This window comes from Amia ocellicauda, chromosome 6 (genome assembly GCF_036373705.1).
Source record: "Amia ocellicauda isolate fAmiCal2 chromosome 6, fAmiCal2.hap1, whole genome shotgun sequence".
Lineage (NCBI taxonomy): Eukaryota > Metazoa > Chordata > Actinopteri > Amiiformes > Amiidae > Amia > Amia ocellicauda.
Genome location: NC_089855.1, coordinates 33,599,383 through 33,619,134, shown reverse-complemented (window position 1 = coordinate 33,619,134; position 19,752 = coordinate 33,599,383). Strand labels below are relative to the sequence as shown.

The following is a 19,752-nucleotide window of genomic DNA, read 5'->3' as shown; positions in this document are numbered from 1 at the left end:
CAGGCTCCTAATGGACATCTCCCATAGTAAAAAATCTGGGTTAACTTTAAGGTGCTTGGGTACCCTTCTCACAATCAGGTAAACAGTGTGGGATATGAACTCAATGGACACGTCCCATTGTCACAAGTGTTATGCATTCAAACCTTGTATTTGATCTCTCCCAAAGAAAGATCTGAATTCTTCACAGGGCAAAAGCAAAACCCAACAATGACTGCTAGGTTAGCTTTTGAAGACAGTTCGCAATTCTAACCATATAGCTATCGGCAGAGTTTATTTGCAAAGATTGCAATGGATGAGTTTTGTTTAAGTTGATCTATCTGGTCACTGATAATACCTGACTGCAGTCAAAAGGTGGTTTATGTTCACAAACGAGTGGTGTTGTAGCAGCTGTTCATCGTCCCTCTGCCCCAGGAGTGATTTTATTACATTTAATGCGTATAGACAGCTGGGACGGCAAATTGAAAGTGATACTGTAGATGTCCTAAAGTGGACCAAATCAGCAGTGACTAAAGGCTGCTCAGCGCATGGATTCCTCCCTCAAGTGTCTGCATAAACTAGAGCCCAGCTAAATAAATACATGTTCATCACCATCATTTTGAAAGTGCGTAGTACGCACACATACCTCTAAAGAGCACACAGCCATTCATGTTCTTGTTTCAGTAAATTAATTTATATCTTAATCTTTGACAGATTGTTTGGTTTGAATGGAAGATCACTCCATTGGAGATCCATTATCTTCACAATTAACCTCTCTCTCCTATATTTTGTACTGTATATTATGTGACAAATTCAAGGAAAAACCTGAGTGGAGGAACATAATACTGCATGATACAATTAAGCAATTAACATCCTATCATGTTCTGTGGCATGTATAAAAATGCTGAGCAGGCCCAGTTGATGTCGATTTTGGATCAAGATGGCAAGAGGAAATGATCTAAATGACTTTGAAAGAGGGATCATTATTGCGGCACAAATGACAGTCACAAAGACTGCTCAACTGTGTTCTCGACAAGTGGGCGAGTGCATGTGTGGCGACACCAAGAGAACAGTACAGACCTGATTGCTTGACCCCTACAGTGAGGGGGTCTGGAGGCTTTGTTATGCTGTGGGGGGCATTTTCCTGGCATGGTTTGCGTCCACTTGTCCCCTTAGAGGGAAGGGTCACTGCAAATCATTACAACGTTATTCTGAGTGATGAAACATTTCTATCCTGATGGGAGTGGTCTCTTCCAGGAGGACAATGCCCCCATCCACAGGGCACAAGGGGTAACTGAATGGTTTGATGAGTGTGAAAATGATGTGAATCATATGCTATGGCCTTCACAGTCACCAGATCTCAACCCAATTGAACACCTATGGAAGATTTTGGACAAACATGTTAGACAGCGCTCTCCACCACCATCATCAAAACACCAAATGAGGGAATATCTTTTGGAAGAATGGTGTTTCATCCAGTAGAGTTCCAGGGACTCGTAAAATCTGTGCCAAGAACATTGAAGCTGTTCTGGTGGCTTGGTGGCACAATACCTTAGTGAGACACTTTACAGCTCTGGAAAAAAAATAAGAGACCACTCCAAGTTAGAGAGAGAGAGAGAGAGAGAAAGAGTGAGATTTATTTGTACAATCTAATTGTTTATATGTATATATTCAAAATGCTGTTGTTGTTTAATTTATACATCACACTACTACAGTGATCAGAAAATATAATATATATTAGATAGGTCTTCACCATACCTAATATATACTTTGGAATAATAAGTTGTTTTGTGAATATCTGAAACTTTCGTTTTACTGGGATTGCGAAGTGGATTTAGTGCCAAGATGTGGTACAGCATCAATCTGAACTAGATTAATAGTAATCAGAGAGTCAGCTGTAAGAAACTCTAATGGGTTGCTTTCTCTGTAACTACTAAAAAGGACTCATGGAAAGTTATCCACTAATACATTTGAGAACCATCCTCTGTAAAGACAGTAAAACTGAGGATTGAAGAGGATTAGAGAAGGAGTAAATATCTTCCAAGTGACTCTGTGGGGAAATGGTCTCAGCTCTTTGGAGATTTTCTAACGTCTAACTTACATCACATTCCTAGTTAATTATAGCACAACTAAACAACGCCTCAGGGACCTTTGCATCCCTGAACACAGTTAAGAGATTCCTATTTTCTGAAGAAGAGTGGATCAGACGCTTCGTACCTCTCAATTACATGAAGTTGTAAATAGACACTCACATATAGAGCAGTGTATGTGGAGGTTGGATTGGAGGCTGGAACATAGCTGATATGATCCAGCTCTAATCTTAACAGAATATGTTATTTACATTACTATTATTATTTATTTATTAGGAGACTTAGTTTACATTTTAAAGCATTAGAAATGTGCAGTAATACAATCAGTACAAGATACAATAAGCAGACATCCTAGTATAATGAGCCCACAAGTGCAGATATAATACCGTTAAGTCCTAGGTACAGTTAGGTCCATAAATATTTGGACAGTGACACAATTGTCAACATTTTGGCTCTGTATGCCACCACAATTGATTTGAAAGGAAACACCCCAAGAACAAGCAGGAACTAAAGACAGCTGCAGTGCAGGCCTGGCAGAGCATCACCAGGGAAGAAACCCAGCATCTGGTGATGTCTATGGGTTCCAGACTTCAGGTAGTCATTGAATTGAGGTATTGAAGTATTGAATCTCACAATTTAATTCATGATTATGTTAGTTTGTCCAATTACTTTTGAGCCCCTAAAATTAGGGGGACCACATATAAAAATGGGTGTAATTCCTACACCGTTCACCCAATTTGGATGTAACTACCCTCAAATTAAATTGCTTAGTTTCTAATCCATTGTGATGGGGTACAGAGCCAAAATGGTAACAGTTGTGTCACTATCCAAATATTTATGGACCTAACTATGTACTAGATGGAGGGGAAGACATAGGAGAAGTCACAGTAACACAAAAGAAGTGCTAACAACACAAATGTAGGCAGGAGCTTAAATAAGCATAGTTTTATAAAGTGCAAAATAGCAAGAGAGATGAGCAACTCAGTAGTATCTGTGGTATCTACTGAGCCCTGGACCGTGGTAATCCTCCCACCAATGTTGCCACAAGAATTCTGTCACTTCTGTCATCAAATCGACCCTTTCAAACTATTGCTGTATGGAAGCTGGCAAACATCATCGTGATGTCCCTCAAAATAAAAATATTCAATGGAACAGTTAGTTTCTTTTAGAAGATCTTGTAGTGAACACCCCGTTACTAGGTGTCTCAGTGGATATTTTAATCGAATTACACACTATGAGGGAAGAAACCAGAAAATCCCTCCATGCCTGCCTAATGGATCCATCAAGCTGCTAATTGTGCACATTTCAATGTACCAGCCAATAGATGACAGCATTCACTTCAGGGGGACTGGAACCAGCTGAGGTTTTGGAGGACTGCTGTAACAGTATGTTATGTACTAGAGTAGGTCCCAGGCTGTACATTATGATGATTTGTGTGACTGCGCATCCAAGATTGTCTATTGAGTTGGCTTTCGCCCACGGGTTCGGCTTGCTGGGCTCCCCATTACTGCTAGCCATGAGCAACGGGCTCAGGGGACAGTTATGCCAGGTCCGCACCTTCCTCAAGGGAAAGCCCACGAGCCCCTTGCATGTTGTTTAAATCCATTTACCATAACTATGTCATGGTGTGAATAATCAACACTGCAGCTCAGAAGTCGAGTACACCTCACCTCTCTGCCTTAACCCCCGACATCATTCGCAAGCAGCTTACTGGAAGCTTAGTTAAAAACAGCTAGTTTATGCAAGACACATTAAAAACCCACTACAGAAATCTCTTCATAATTGTTTTGCAAGGTAATTTATTTTTCCATTGTGCCTCTGATAACATATTTGATTATTAAATATTAACCCTTGCCCTGTTTTGTTTTGTTTTTTCTTGAGAAAAGCAAATGCAGCTGGTCAGAAAACAAGGTTAAAAATCATTCCATTTAATATCCAAATAAACTTAAATAGATAAATAGATGACTATTTAATCCTAGATTTTAGGAATACGTGTGGACACAAAACAAGTCAATGGTATTTAAACTTATATTGTGATATGTTCATGTACAAAATGTATAGCTTGTAAAACAGTTGAAGGTAGATATGAACAAATGAACATTTCCGAAGGGAATGATTTACCAATCTATGCAAACTTTGTAATTTACCAACAATTGCTGTTCGTTGTTCTGGTTGTTTATTTTTTCTTACATTACAAAAAAAATAGTTTCACAATTTAGAAGAGTGCTGATTTCCATTTGTCCAGATACTGACATTACTTCAGCTTACTGGTATCAAACCTGTGATCAACCACTTAAAAACGGGAAGGAAGGAATATCATTTTTCTTTTGAAACAACATAAAGTGTCTCAGTAAGGTGTTGGGCCACCACGAGCTGCCAGAACAGCTTCAATGCACCTTGGCACAGATTCTATGAGTCTCTGGACTCTACTGGCGGGATGGAACACCATTCTTCCAAAAGATATTCCTTCATTTGGGGTTTTGATGATGGTGGTGGGGAGCGCTGTCTAACACATCTGTCCAAAATCTCCCACAGGTGTTCAATTGGGTTGAGATCTGGTTACTGCGAAGGCCAAAGCATATGATTCACATCATTTTCATACCCATCAAACCATTCAGTGAGCCCTCGTGCCCTGTGGATGGAGGCATTGTCATCCTGGAAAGGATAGAAATGTTTCACCATAGAAAAGGTGATCACTCAGAATAACTTCGTAATGATTTATTATGACCCTTCCCTCTAAGGGGACAAGTGGACTCAAACCATGCCAGGAAAATGCCCCCACAGCATAACCAAGCTTCAGGACCCCCTCACTGTAGGGGTCAAGCAGTCAGGCCTGTACTGTTCTCTTGGTGTCACCACACATGCACTCGCCCACTTGTCGAGAACACAGTTGAGCAGTCTTTGAGACTGAAGCTCCTGGCATTCGTGCCACAATAATGACCCCTCTTTCAAAGTCACTTAGATCCTTTCCTCTTGCCATCAGAACTGCAACAGAACATCACATTGCTTTTGGGAGGATCCAATATTTCTAGGCTCTGTGATCTGTACTAATTTATACACAGTAACACGTTGGTGAAGGTACAGTTTCCTTTTATAACCATTACAGTCGTACAGGATATAAAAAACCCTCACCCTCTTCTTCATTGTGCAGAAATTAGGAATCTGTCAGTGAATGCTTTGTATGCTTTTCAGTGACCAATGTCTCCTAATAAGTGCTCTGAAAGCTGTTAAGAACTTAATGCATAGCCTTCTTATATGAGCATAAAAATGATTACCAACAGTACAAGAAAACACTGCGGAGCTACAGCATTGAACAAGCCATAAAAAAAAATAGCTCACAACTTAAAAACAAACAAACAAAATGACACTTCTGGTAGAACTGTGTCTGACAGAAATGGCTGTATTTGCACTGCAAACCCTGCGTTTCACTGATAGGGAGACTATTTCAGAAGGCTCTACTGTTATCTACAAAAATCTCAGCGTGATTCAGAGGATTGACACATGAGTGGAGGAAGGCCTCGCAACAGGCAATACAAAAAAAAAAAAGTCAGTTAACTTTCTAACAAGCTGGAAAAACCTGCTCTCTCACGACTGGAGTCAGAAAATCTCGACCTGAGGCTGCCAACTGACAAAACCATCAAGCAAAGGGAGAAAGGACAGTGAGATAAAATCTAATTTCCGAGCAGTTTGTCTGTCCACTTGGGTGGCACTGGCTGAACCGTTTTCGGTTATTCGACAAGTGTCCAAACAATTATGCGTGAGTAATGAAAGCTGTGAAATGGCATCTTCATTTTCCTGCTTTCTTGTACAGTCAAAAGTAAGACATTGCCTAATAACCAACATCCATTTAAATATGATTCAACAGCTTGCAATAGTTAGACTCCATAAATATAACTAAGGTCTATAATAAATCAAATCTTGGCCCTAATTGTGAATTGCAAATTACACACTTGTACAAAACTGTGGTTTTAATTTATTATGAATAGACACCTTCTTAAATCAAGAATTAAAAAGCTGAAAGATACAGGTCTGTAATTTGCAATTTGCAGTTTAATGTTTTGATTTCTTTAAGGCCAAATTACATTTCTCTGTTTCGCACACTTTCTTTTCAAAGCTTAACACATTTAGCTTATGTTTATTGCATAGATTAAATTAGTTAGACGTGATCTTTAGTATAAAAAGAAATGACAGTGCTTAAGGGATACCAGTTAAAAATGTAATACAAATGTTTATTTTGTACAAATGCTTATGTTCTTAACTTAAAAACATTTGTTACAATGCAACGTCAGATCTGCTTAAAAAAAGAGCATTTAAACCAGCCAGCAAAATCTTGTATGTGGGTGAGTTCAGAATTCAGAAGAGAAGGGGCTTCAAAGCCATCCAGTAATGTATACAAAATCAGGCACATAGATATTCACATTGTGAGAGAGGTACATACAAAGTACAGCTGTAACAGTTTTTTAGAATCTCTTGTAAACAAATAAAACAGAAGAGTTGGAACAGTAACTTGTATATGTATATATATTATTATTTATACATTAAAATCCAATGAAACATGTTGATGATTTAAAGACAATATATATATTTTTACAGCACTTTAAGAGCCTAAAGATTCATAAAACAGGTCCTGTGAATTGAGGTTTGGCTGCTCTTTGAACTACACACTCTTTATTTGGGAATGACTATAAACCAGCTTTTAAATATACCCACTAGGTGGCATTGTCTGCTATTTTTTCCACAGATATGCATTCAAGTTTGAATTGTTATGCTTCCTGGGATTTCTCTTTTTATTACATGTATTCTTTTTTATTTTAATATGATTTTCTCTATTCCTGAAACAAAGCAAGCAAACAAACAAAAAACAAGACACGACAATAATCTTACAAGTAGTGGTGAAGTGAAAATAATACATTTTACTAGTATTGGGATGTTTGGGGGTGGTTTGAATAAGTTGTTCAGTTTTCCAGGTGGAATGACTAAATAGACAGTTGCTATTTCCAGAAGGATCCAGACTTAATAATTCTGTCAGATTTGAGACTTATATAAAAATTAATAGCATTAATGAGATAGACCCTTAGAATATTTTACTTTATTTACAAATGGAGAAAAGTTATATTGGACAGCAGTGAAGCTAATAGTAGCTTTGAAGTATTTACTGAATGCTCACTGATGCATTGTTTGATAATGTACTCACAATCTTAATACATCTTTAAATATGACCCAGTAATTATTCTTCTGTGGCTTTTATTGATTTGCTAGTTTCTCAGTTTCTTGAGTGATTTTATAAACAAGGCCAGCAATATGTGTGTGCTACATTAGGCCTCTGTGCAAACTCCTGACAGCTTTATATTGGGATAAACAAGTAATAATAAAAAAAGAAAAAAGACCCCCCACACCCAACTTGCACTTTTTAGCCGGTAATTTGAAGAAGTATATTCTTCAAATTCTATATGCTTTTTTTATGCCATTTTTTCACATTTTCAGTTTGATCAGTGTCTGATTCATTCGTTAACCATCTGCCTTAAAGTACTGAAAGTCTCTTGAGTTGACAAAAGCACTTTTATGATCGTTATTTGCTGGTGAACTTAATCTGATTGGGAGACAACCTACCTATGAAGGAATGCTTGGAACAACTGGAGCTGACCTAGTCCAAGTTCTTAAACAAGATAACAAGATCCTTGCATTGAGCTAGGATTAAAACTTCAGATTAGTGGTTTCCGATAACTGGACAGTGAGAATGACTATTAGTTTAAGAGAGGTCTAAAAGCGCCACTATATTTCAATGAAAGGAACTAGGATGGAAATATACTAAAACTAGATGCGGATACTGGAATCAAAGGCTTTATCCATCAGATGTCAGGCCTCTGGAGAATACAGCAATCTGATATAGGCCTACCACGCTTATTCACCAAGGAACTAACAGCCAAGTCCACCCAAGGCATTCTCATACAGAATGTCTTCGTAAACCGCTATGTTTGGGGCCATATTTATCAACGTCAGCATCATGTTCAGTTGACCACCTTTTTTCCTAAAAAGTCAAGAAACACACTCAATTTAAATAAATATATGAAGCATGTAATTTGCTTTGGTTTACTACCGGGTCTCAGATGACACCCCCTAATTCCTTGTGTGCTTTCTTACTCAAGTGCCACTTCAGTGAAGACCTGTAGAATGGACAGTCCCTTTAGATTTTAAGCTATTTGTTAAAAATAAAAATTGAAGGTGTAACATTTGGCACCAATTAGACTAGAACAAAGATTATTAGTAGAATGATGTTAGGGGATAAGAGGCTTCTGTAGGTTCCTGTAGAACCAGGATATTAGTTTCTAATTAATAATTTCACAGAGCAACAGTCAAAGCACATGCAGGACAGTGCTGTACTGTTAAAATATGATAAAAGAGTACAGATTACTTGCTCTTTATGCTCTTGAAGGACTACTCATGTAAAGTTTGCAACTGGGATTCTGTAATCCTACCTTTGATAGAAACAAAACAAAAGCAAGCTCAAGTTTGAGGACTTATTACTTTAGAGAAAAAAGACAATACTAGGGCACAGTGTGGTAAAAGCAGACTTTAGCTGGCCAAGCTTTTAATAAGCAATTCAGCATTGAGCTTTAGGTTTCGGCTCTTTTAAACTCGGCTGCAGTTAAAACTGTGCTGGGGAGTGTTTGAAGTGGTAAAAACCACTAGATGGTCAGTGAGAAGCAAGCCGCCGCATTGAACACCGCTGGGTCCTTGCAAAAGAAAATGGCTATTACCGAGAACACAAAAGACATTTTGACAATGAATGAAACGTACAGGGGGCTGTATTTTTGGATGCTGTAAATTGGGCAGGCTGAATTTAGGGCAAGCAGCCTTTGGTCTGAGCATTAGGTTTCTGCTGTGTAACAAGGATTATATCACCGGTGAGTCAGAAATGTGATTAAGGATTAGAGAGCACAGTTTTTTTGGGAAACCGTCTGGCAGAAACACAGACAAAAAAAAAAATCGAAATACCGCCCCGTCTCCCGCACAGTCCACCCCAATCCCTTCTGTTATGACGTGCTGAGAAACAGAAGCCTCAGTCTGTATATGAAGGCCGCACCAATCTAAATAAACTGGATGCCCTCTCTTCTTAATATTTAAAAAAAATGAGCTTTTAGATGTTCAGTAAAGGTATATACTTAGGATGATTGGAAATTACATGTGTGTCACAAAGTAATGAAATTAGGTGATCATTTTGGAGTGAATGCCAGTTTCTGAGCAAGTCAGTTCAATTAGTTTCAATCAACCGCTTCTCCTGGTTAGAAGATAGTAGTGAGGGATCTTTGAGGGATTTGCCTGCAGGATTTGGGGACATTTGTTGATGATCAATGCAACTAGCACCACTGCCATTTAACATAGTCTACATTCAAATATCTGTATTGTTCTCTTTTTTTTCTAAAAGGCCAAGTGCCAATAAAAAAAAAAAAAAAAAAAAAGACTAAATCGATCCAAATTTATGATTTCCCCCTCATGGCAGCTGGTTTACTTGTTCATATGTGCACATGCTTCTGCTAAAAGATATATTTAATTGTAATATTGGTTTTGCTTAACTTGACAAAATATACAGTTTCTACGTCTAGTGGTTGTGCTCATTAAAGCATTGCAGAGAGGCGAGTCATCAAACTGGATTTTTTTAAATGTGTGTGTGATGTATGTGGGGGCTGGATATGGGAATGTCTTTGGCCTGTATTTGTTTTCTCCCCTCAATTAAAATGCATTGAGCAGGATCTGATGACTGCTGTGCAGTTGTGAGTTAGAAATACGTGGATTTAATTTATCAGGAATTCTCAAGAGCTCACCCTTGCAAGGTAGTTGAAAGAAATACACTTTGACCATGTAGGAGAGATTATGGTTCCCAACTCCATTGCCCTGCAGAAAAGAACGACTCATTTTGAACAACAGAGATCATTCTAATGAAACCAATTTTGGGGCTTTCTTGGTGTTGTATACTGTTTAATTCGGAGGGCTCCAGAAATGGACAGCAGTTGCTTCCGCATGCATAAAAGGGAGGAGGTACGCCTTGTGAAAAAGACACATTCTTCTCATTCGAATTGCTGTAAATATGTGAGGTTGTTTGAACAAATAAAAGGACATGAACATGAACAGGATGGTAAAAAAAAAACAAAAAAAAACATCTACCTCAAAATTCACACAAATACTTGATATGAAAATAACCATGTATGTGAATGTGATGTCAGGGCTCCACAGACAGAAAATTTATGTGCAGGCAAAGTTTCAAAAATATCAAAATAAATGTGGATTGTATGAAAAGTATCAAGTGAGCAGCTTTATATATATATATATATATATATATATATATATATATATATATATATATATATAGCATAAATGTACACAAAGTATGTTTGTACATGTACACAGGTGTATGTGTGTATACATATATAGTAATATATATGTGTATTCATACATGTATGCACACACACTTAGAAACACATTATACATATACACAAACATTTCATATAAAAAGTGATATAAACACCTGAATTGCTGGTGCTTCGATGAAGGTACTTGCTGATTAGGCAACTAGCAGATGTAAAACCATCAGTATCAAAGAATGTACTTGTGTTGCTTAACCCCAGCAGAGTATACAGTAATTTGCTCTTTTGACATGCAAAATCAAAACAAAACAAAAAGCATAACCAAATGAAATCAAAAAAGTGAGAATTTACTCTGAGGGAAGGCTGGAGTTCTTATCTTCTGGATCCTCTTGATAGGTCCTTCATGGGGAGTGAGGGGTTCGGAGTCTTTTTGCTTTTCATAGCGGTCCTTTGGAAAGATGTCAGTGCTCAGGCCAATGTCTCTCACAGGCTCTATAAGCCCGTCAGAAGCCTTCACCCCCTCTTCCCCTGCCTGGTCATTTTTGGCGCAGACAGAAATGATTCTGTATAAGGGTTCGATTCTCTGCCCCCATGTAAAGATGGTCAGTCTGGAGAGTTTTGCGAAGGTTCTTATTTTTCCCCATCTTTTTCACCTTTATTTTATAATAAAAAAGAAAATATATTTATATATGTATATATAAAAAAGGACATGAAATCCCCCCCAAAAAGGGAAAAAAACTAAAAGCGAGAAAAACAAAAACGCCCCAAAAACAGACTAAACCGACGTCTCAGATTGTAACCGAAGCACAAACTTGTGTGACTTGGGGTCGATGAATTCCTCAGAGAGTTTGATGAAGGGGATCTTCCTGGTGGTCACCACCAGGCTAAAGTCTACGCACTTCAGGACGAAGATGCTCCCGTCCTTTAGGCCGCTGGTCACTGCTTCCTCACTCACCAGAGTCCAATGGCGCGCCAACCAGCGATCTTTGTTGTACTGCAGTGTCGGGCCAGGGTTCAGGTAGCTCTCCAAGAAAGCCTGGAATAAATTGGCAAAAACAAAGAATCAAAATCCAAACACGCCAACACACTTTAATATGAATACAGTGCATTCCTCCATATTGACTGCTAACATTGTTTATATAACAATTCTATGTTTATACAGTTATACAATTAAAACAAAAATCATAGTATTGTGGCTATTATTATTATTATTATTATTATATTTCTTAACAGACGCCCTTATACAGGGGACTTATTACGATATATCACATTATTGTTACATAAAATTACCCATTTATACAGTTGGAATAATGTTGATTACCAACTTGGCTCCTGATCTACCTAGTATCCCAAGGCCTAAGGATCATGAGGTCTTAGCATCACTGGCATATACCTACTATTGCTACACTCTAACAGGCAAGAAACTGGTGATAATTGTGCATGTTTCACGTTAAATATAGTTAACAGAGACACACAGATTCATCTCCCTGTTCTGCCCTATGGTGTATTTTGTACACGCCTATTTGAAAGTGTTCTGGATTGTCCCGTTTGCACGTCCGCCAAATTTGATCACTTAACTTATAAAGACAGACTCAGCTTCTAAGCAGGCTTTGCAACTCCAATTCCACCTTTTTTGTGAAGGTACACAGGATGGCAAAATCCAAGGACATCAACCACACACAGAAAAGACAAGAGCACGGCTGCTTTGCTAATGAGGGTCTGTTACACGTAGCATATCAAGCTGTGACAAGCATAGCAAAACAGCAGAATTTACCACTATTGTGGTCTTAGGAAAACACGGGCATGCTCTCATCAATGAACCAGTCTGATTCGCTGAAAGTTTAACGCCATTTTACTGCCGGTGTTTAATTAGCAAACTATCTTCATCACTGGAGTTATGTGTAGCAGACGGGTAATCTGTTCAATACCCTACCCCAGCCTCGGCAATTAGTTGCACTACTGATATGTGGTGCTTCACAGGAACTGTACAGCCTTAGGGGTAGAGACAACGCACTGCTCTGGACTATATCTGTCATTCTTTTAGGCAATTTGGTTTTAAAATAGAAGTCACAGAACACACACACATATATATATATATATATATATATATATATATATATATATATATATATATACATACATACACACTCACACACACTAAAGTCACACTGTGACAAATTGAATTTCTTGTCTTGCACCAATTTCATTTTGTAAAAATAAATAAACCGGACAGCTACTGAATAGTCACTTTGTTTATCCCCAGAGATGCCTAAATATTGTGTCCAGCAGTCTTCAAACCCGGTCCTGAAGATTCTTCTTAGTTCCCAGTTGGCAGTCACACAATTGAACCAACAATATTGTCTTAGTCAGTCAAGATTCACATTTGTCTCTAGTCACTGACTGAATACACCTATAAAACCTAAGGGTGTGAGGTTCTCAAGGACCAGGGCTGGAGACCATTCATGTGTAGTACCTTTGAGTTCAATTAATTGATAACAGATGCTATGGGATTTGCTGGTGCATTTATTATGTAATAGTCACTCCTAGACAATATTACACTTCCTTAAAATTATGTTTTTGTTGCTGTAAAAGTATAAGCAAACAAAAGAGTATAGGGCACGTGTTCTCAGCTGAAATAAATAAACTCAGCTCTGTTACCGCAACGTGGAGATGCAACAGTCTACAGCAGTGTAATTGAAATCCAGTCCCCTCAAGGGTCATCAGGTAACTGTCTTTAAACCAACACGAGCGTCAGGCCCAGGAAAGGGCTTCAACGAGAGCCTCATTTCAGTCACCCCATATCGTCAATTCCTAATAACTCATCACATATTAATTAATGAATACTTAATCATGGCACTGGTTCAATGCAGAGAAATCTAGTCCCTGTGGGGGTGTTTGTTCGAAATTATTGAAAACTGAATGAATTTAGCTAAACCCCTCCCTGATCCCAATGGTGGGGGGGGGGAGCTAGTTAAGGATGTCACTGGCTGCTGTCTCTCTGTCTGACGGTTTACCTTTGGTGTCATGTTGTTGGTGATACAGAAGGCCAGGTGCTGCTGGATGCTCTCCATGCTGTGGCAGTGCTGCTGCCTCGTGGTGCGGAGGTACTTCTGCAGTGCTCGGGCCATGGAGGGGAAGATGGCTTGAGCGGCCTCTCGGGGATCCATCACTTCCCCGGGGGCTTTCTTCTGATCCTCCTCTTGCATGCGCTTGATGTGGGTGAAGGCCTCTTCGACAGCCACCACCAGCCTGAGGCAGGAGACAAAGCATAGTGGCTGTCAAGGACACAGTTACAGACCACTGCAGAAGGAACCCCCCTTTCACTTGGAAACAATGTCAGTGTGTTTCAAACTGTACTGATTGGCCACAACCCACCAATCAAAAGTCATGAGATTTATTATAGGCTGACTTCACTGAAGTTCACATAAACCACAGGTTCATGTGGGGTGTATAATAACAACTATAATGATACAAATTTGCAAAAAATAAAAAGCCTGTTGAGGACCTTCATCAGGCAGGGACTAGTAAAGTGTCAGTATCTTTTATCCCACACTCGTTTGTCCTTTGTTGGAACCAGTAATGAATCCAGGTGCCTTTCTTTGAGTTATGAAAGCTGGGGGTGCCAATACTTAATCGGTGTACTAGTGCATACATGTCGATATCAATAGTTGCAACATGTAAGTATTGAAATCCACTTCTAAATTTTTCCAAACTGTACAGTACAAAAACTGAATCATATATAGAAGAGTGACTGAAAAGGTGCCAATAATTTTGTCTGTGCAAATAGTTTCTTTCCAGTGTAGGCACCCTGTGTCATCTTGTTTATTTGTTAAAAAACGAAACCAGTTGTTCTTTCATTGAAGTATTGAATATTGCATAGTCAGGGCAATTAACAACAACAACAAAAAAAATCTACTGTAAAACAATTAATAAAGGTCTAAAAAACTATTAATACATGCTATGTTCCAGAACCGATTGACCAATTGGACCCATTACATACCTACACAACAGAATTCACAGCATGTGAGTGTTTAAAAACAGATTCCTGCCTGTGTCTGCTCACCATTAATGAGTAACTTACTGAGACGGCAACAGAGGAGCCTCAATGTATGTATTATACAGAGGACAGACTAAACAGAGCTCCGTGTTCAAAGTTTCTTGGCAACAACAGATCTGAAGCAAGGTATTTCTGAAGTACAGGGCTGAGTGGAGGAAACAATTAAACAGATGTCAAGGAGAAAATCGTTCAATAATTCTAAGCAGTGCAGGTGGAACAAGGACGAGGAGACAGAAGTGGTCTTGAGGACTCGCTAAGTATACAGTACAGTAGTGAAGTACAAGCGGTCATGCTTCAGAGAAAGGAATTTTAAGCTGTGAACAGCTTTTAAACATCAAATGTATTTTCTGTTTCAAGCATCATTACAAAGTTTATCGAACACACACTGCACTTAGGCATAGAGGATGACATGGCATGTTAGGAGACAAATAGCAGGGAGCCTCTCTAGCAGTCAACTGGTGCACCTATCAGAATTGGACCAATAAAGGCTTAAAATGTGAAATCGGCTATCACATTTTTATGACATATCATATTTTAAACCGATATAGTGACACAAACTGTGTGCCAAATGTAGCCACGTGCTTGGGCCCCGAGAGCCGATAACTTCGCTAAAATGTCAGCAGTATAGATGTTCTATGTCTTATGTTGTAAGTCGCCCTGGATAAGGGCGTCTGCCAAGAAATAAAAATAATAATAATAATAATAATAGACGTTTTTAAAGTGTCTGAAGAGGACAATAAAACAGCCATTTGCAGCACATGCACATCAACTGTCTCAAGCCTATTGGTACAAAATCAAAGCTAGACTGCAGACGTTCACTGCAACATTTTAAGAAATTCGATTGCGACAGTCCTAAAGCAAAATAAATTACACACAAAAAACATATTAGATATGTTAATAATATTATGCGGCATATGTGTTAGAAAGAGCTTACAGCATGTTGGCTTATACATGTATTTAAAAAGAACAAACGGACACAAAATGACAGAATCTTTTGATCAATCTTCCATGAAAACGATGTGTGTTACTGAGAAAGCCTACAATACCTGCTAGCGGTAATCAGTATTGTGACAGCAAATTCACTTGTGAGCACAACAGAGCTAACAGATGTTTTAATTTAAAGAACACATAAAAGGTTTTGCTTTATCTTTCTTGCATTGATATTGATTAATATCCAGGATTGTCTGTTGTGAGGAAGAGTTTTGTAGAGCTTTCTGTGTACTTGTACCAAAATCCCTGAAATATCGGTAGTGGTATCATTATCGACTTATATGGTTGCGAAAATACTGTATATCAGTATCGGCTTGGAAAATCTATATTGGTCACCCCTATATATTTATCGTCAGAGTTTAACAGCATTAACCATTTAAAAAGATGAAAATCAGAAGTTAAAGTGCAGCCCTTTAATTTTGACTTTAAACATTTAAATGTTAGCCACTATGTTATATTCAGTTTATACCAGTATATAAAGTTTTATTTCAGGTCTCTTACCTTCCACGATAGATCCTATGCAAAAAAGTTCAAGGAGATAGTAAGAGCTGCATAAAGCAGACTGGTTCGAGCAATGCTTTTTGCAAGACCATAAAAATAAATGTTCTCATTAGACAGCAATGGCCCCTGAGGAAGATGGGAAGTTATTTGGACGATACAGATCAAAGGACCTCCAGGTAGGGTAGTTGATCTGGAATGTCTTTGCTGATTACATACACCGTCAGGAAAGGCATAAAAAAACTAAACCAAAAAAACAACAACTGGTGGCTTCCAACTAGCTTCCACCTTCTGTTATAATATCGTTGGCTATAACAAAGTCTATATGACAGCAAGATTACTCAACACTCCACAAAGATGGATTCAAACTTTCGTTGAGACAAGCTTTGTTGGAATGAGGGGAAATCTCTCGGTTAACTTCTTAGAATGTAATCCAACAGAATGTCAGTATTACAGCAATAGGGGAGCAGGCCTTGCTGCATTTGACGAGCCATGAACACCAACAAGACTTATGAGCTGCAACAAAGTTTACATTGTCAAGCTTGAGAGGTGGTGTCTCCAACCAGCTCTTAAAACCTAGTTAACAACTACTAAACTACTTAACAATAATCAGCTTAATTATGTAACTGAGAGGATGACTGAAATTATACATTGAGCTCTCCAGGATCACAATTAGAGTCTTAAGTTTCAGAACTTGTCACATATGGGATAGTGGCCATTTGGATGTCCAAATGAGAATTACCAAGCTGGAAGACTATTTTTAATGAAAATAAAGAACTAGCTTGTCACCACATGATGGCAGTGAATAGCATTTTCAGAGGGGTGATCCCCATACTGTCCCTGCAAATCCTTGCTCTTCTTAGCCACTCATTCCTACCTTGTCTATTGTCTCCCTATATCCTCTCACCCTTTTCTGTCCCTTTTCTTCTGTTCGATTAGTTATGCCTTCCCTCATGTGCTGAAGGCCTGGGATTAAACTTTCTCCACTAGCAATTGTTTAGATTACACCTGTAGATCATTGTATTATATACACTCACCTAAAAGATTATTAGGAACACCATACTAATACTGTGTTTGACCCCCTTTCGCCTTCAGAACTGCCTTAATTCTACGTGGCATTGATTCAACAAGGTGCTGAAAGCATTCTTTAGAAATGTTGGCCCATATTGATAGGATAGCATCTTGCAGTTGATGGAGATTTGTGGGATGCACATCCAGGGCACGAAGCTCCCGTTCCACCACATCCCAAAGATGCTCTATTGGGTTGAGATCTGGTGACTGTGGGGGCCAGTTTAGTACAGTGAACTCATTGTCATGTTCAAGAAACCAATTTGAAATGATTCGACCTTTGTGACATGGTGCATTATCCTGCTGGAAGTAGCCATCAGAGGATGGGTACATGGTGGTCATAAAGGGATGGACATGGTAAGAAACAATGCTCAGGTAGGCCGTGGCATTTAAACGATGCCCAATTGGCACTAAGGGGCCTAAAGTGTGCCAAGAAAACATCCCCCACACCATTACACCACCACCACCAGCCTGCACAGTGGTAACAAGGCATGATGGATCCATGTTCTCATTCTGTTTACGCCAAATTCTGACTCTACCATCTGAATGTCTCAACAGAAATCGAGACTCATCAGACCAGGCAACATTTTCCCAGTCTTCAACTGTCCAATTTTGGTGAGCTTGTGCAAATTGTAGCCTCTTTTTCCTATTTGTAGTGGAGATGAGTGGTACCCGGTGGGGTCTTCTGCTGTTGTAGCCCATCCGCCTCAAGGTTGTATATGTTGTGGCTTCACAAATGCTTTGCTGCATACCTCGGTTGTAACGAGTGGTTATTTCAGTCAAAGTTGCTCTTCTATCAGCTTGAATCAGTCGGCCCATTCTCCTCTGACCTCTAGCATCAACAAGGTATTTTCGCCCACAGGACTGCCGCATACTGGATGTTTTTGCCTTTTCACACCATTCTTTGTAAACCCTAGAAATGGTTGTGCGTGAAAATCCCAGTAACTGAGCAGATTGTGAAATACTCAGACCGGCCCGTCTGGCACCAACAACCATGCCACGCTCAAAATTGCTTAAATCACCTTTCTTTCCCATTCAGACATTCAGTTTGGAGTTCAGGAGATTGTCTTGACCAGGACCACACCCCTAAATGCATTGAAGCAATTGCCATGTGATTGGTTGGTTAGATAATTACATTAATGAGAAATTGAACAGGTGTTCCTAATAATCCTTTAGGTGAGTGTATATCACACTTTAATCTGCTATAGTAGGTTAATTATTTTTATAGCACTTTTTCCCCTAGTAGGGGCTCTGCATTACATCAATACACCTGTGTTTGTACTTCTCATAGGAAAGAAAGAAACTGCTACAAAAGAAGATACATCTCATATCCACCTTTTTTCCGAGCTTCAACCGTGAAGGCTAAGAAAGTATGGCACCTCTATTTCTAAATAAATTACTAATTAGTTCTGTACCGCTCCATGCAGTTAGTGAATGTTTCTGGGGGTGTTGTGATGTGCCTGATTGGAAAAGTGTCAAAGTGTAACTTGGCATCCTGTGCTTTTCTTTTTTTTCTCTTATTCAAGTTGCCTGATTAGGTCCATGTGTGCTGTGTGCTGTGTGCATACATTAATTAACACAATTGAAGATGTTCCTGTTCAAGTAAATTATATTAGTAACTGTAATAAAAATACATTATCATTGTTAAGAAGAATTAATAAATATGAATGTATTACAATACTACTTATCCTCCTACTAATAATGTTTACCTCAATTCTCAGCAAAAATGCAATAAACAATCTGTCAGTTTGTATTTTAGCTGGTGCTGAAAACGAGGACACGTTTTTCATGGGTGACCTCGTCTCTAAGCCCCTTCTGCTGCTCAGACAAGGCAGACGAGAGGTGTGGAGGGAGGTTACCTGGCTTTACGCTTCCTCACGCGTCTATCATGGTCTGCCTCCTCGTAGTACAGCTCGTTGTGACTGGAGTCCCGTCTCCGGGCTGCAGCCGCGATCATGGCCCTCGACTGGCTGGTGGCATTGTTCCCTGGACCTGAAAACACAAAGATACTAAGTGGGGCTGAAGAGACAAGTGACACAAGCTGCTTACAGTGCATAGTAATCTGGAGGTTTAATTATTTTAGTTTTTAGCTACTTTTTTCCTAATTAGGAATCGCCAACTGCTCTGGATCTCGGTTCACCGATATGCCTCAGGTGGTTAATGAGACAGCTAACACACACTTACACAGACGCACGCACACACACGCATGCATGAGCACAAACACTTGCACACAAACACTCGTGCGTGCGCGCACACACACACACACACTCACACCCTGCGAAAGGTGCCCTGCCAAGCCACCTGGCTCTTTGTGAGTCCACAGCACACACAGCAGACCTAATAACATGTTGGGGCAGGATTGCTTCGACTGTCGTTGATAACACGGTGGAGATCACAGGCCCCGGTTACACGTATAGCTGTCTCAAACCCACCTAACTCTGGCAGACCTCCCGCCAACTACATGCCACTCCCTAGGGGAATCCTGGTTGCAGTCGCCTATGACAGAGCTCTGATTGACACCAGCCCTGTCTCTTCTATAGGGCTGTTCCTGCACTCAGAATGGTGGTCTGTAGAGTTGCATACACCTTGGTTGACTGGTTTGATCAAGTAAATGTATGAAAAACAAATGTATGCATACCCTGGTCAGACTAGACATTTCCAATTGGGTTTAATGCCATTGCTACAATAGCCAGTGCTGCTTATAAATATA

General features: G+C 39.3%; 1 protein-coding gene across 1 annotated transcript in view; it reads right to left on the bottom strand.

Moving 5' to 3' along the window:
• Positions 1 to 10,440: 10,440 nt before the first annotated feature.
• vangl1 (VANGL planar cell polarity protein 1) overlaps positions 10,441 to 19,752 on the bottom strand; it is an 89,210-nt gene continuing 79,898 nt past the window's right edge. The window contains exons 6-8 of the mRNA XM_066706980.1: positions 18,902 to 19,034; positions 13,444 to 13,678; positions 10,441 to 11,465 (exon numbers count right to left, since the gene is read on the bottom strand). Of these exons, the coding sequence (XP_066563077.1) occupies positions 11,205 to 11,465; positions 13,444 to 13,678; positions 18,902 to 19,034 (629 nt within the window). The 3' untranslated portion in view covers positions 10,441 to 11,204. The remainder of the gene's footprint in view (positions 11,466 to 13,443; positions 13,679 to 18,901; positions 19,035 to 19,752) is intronic.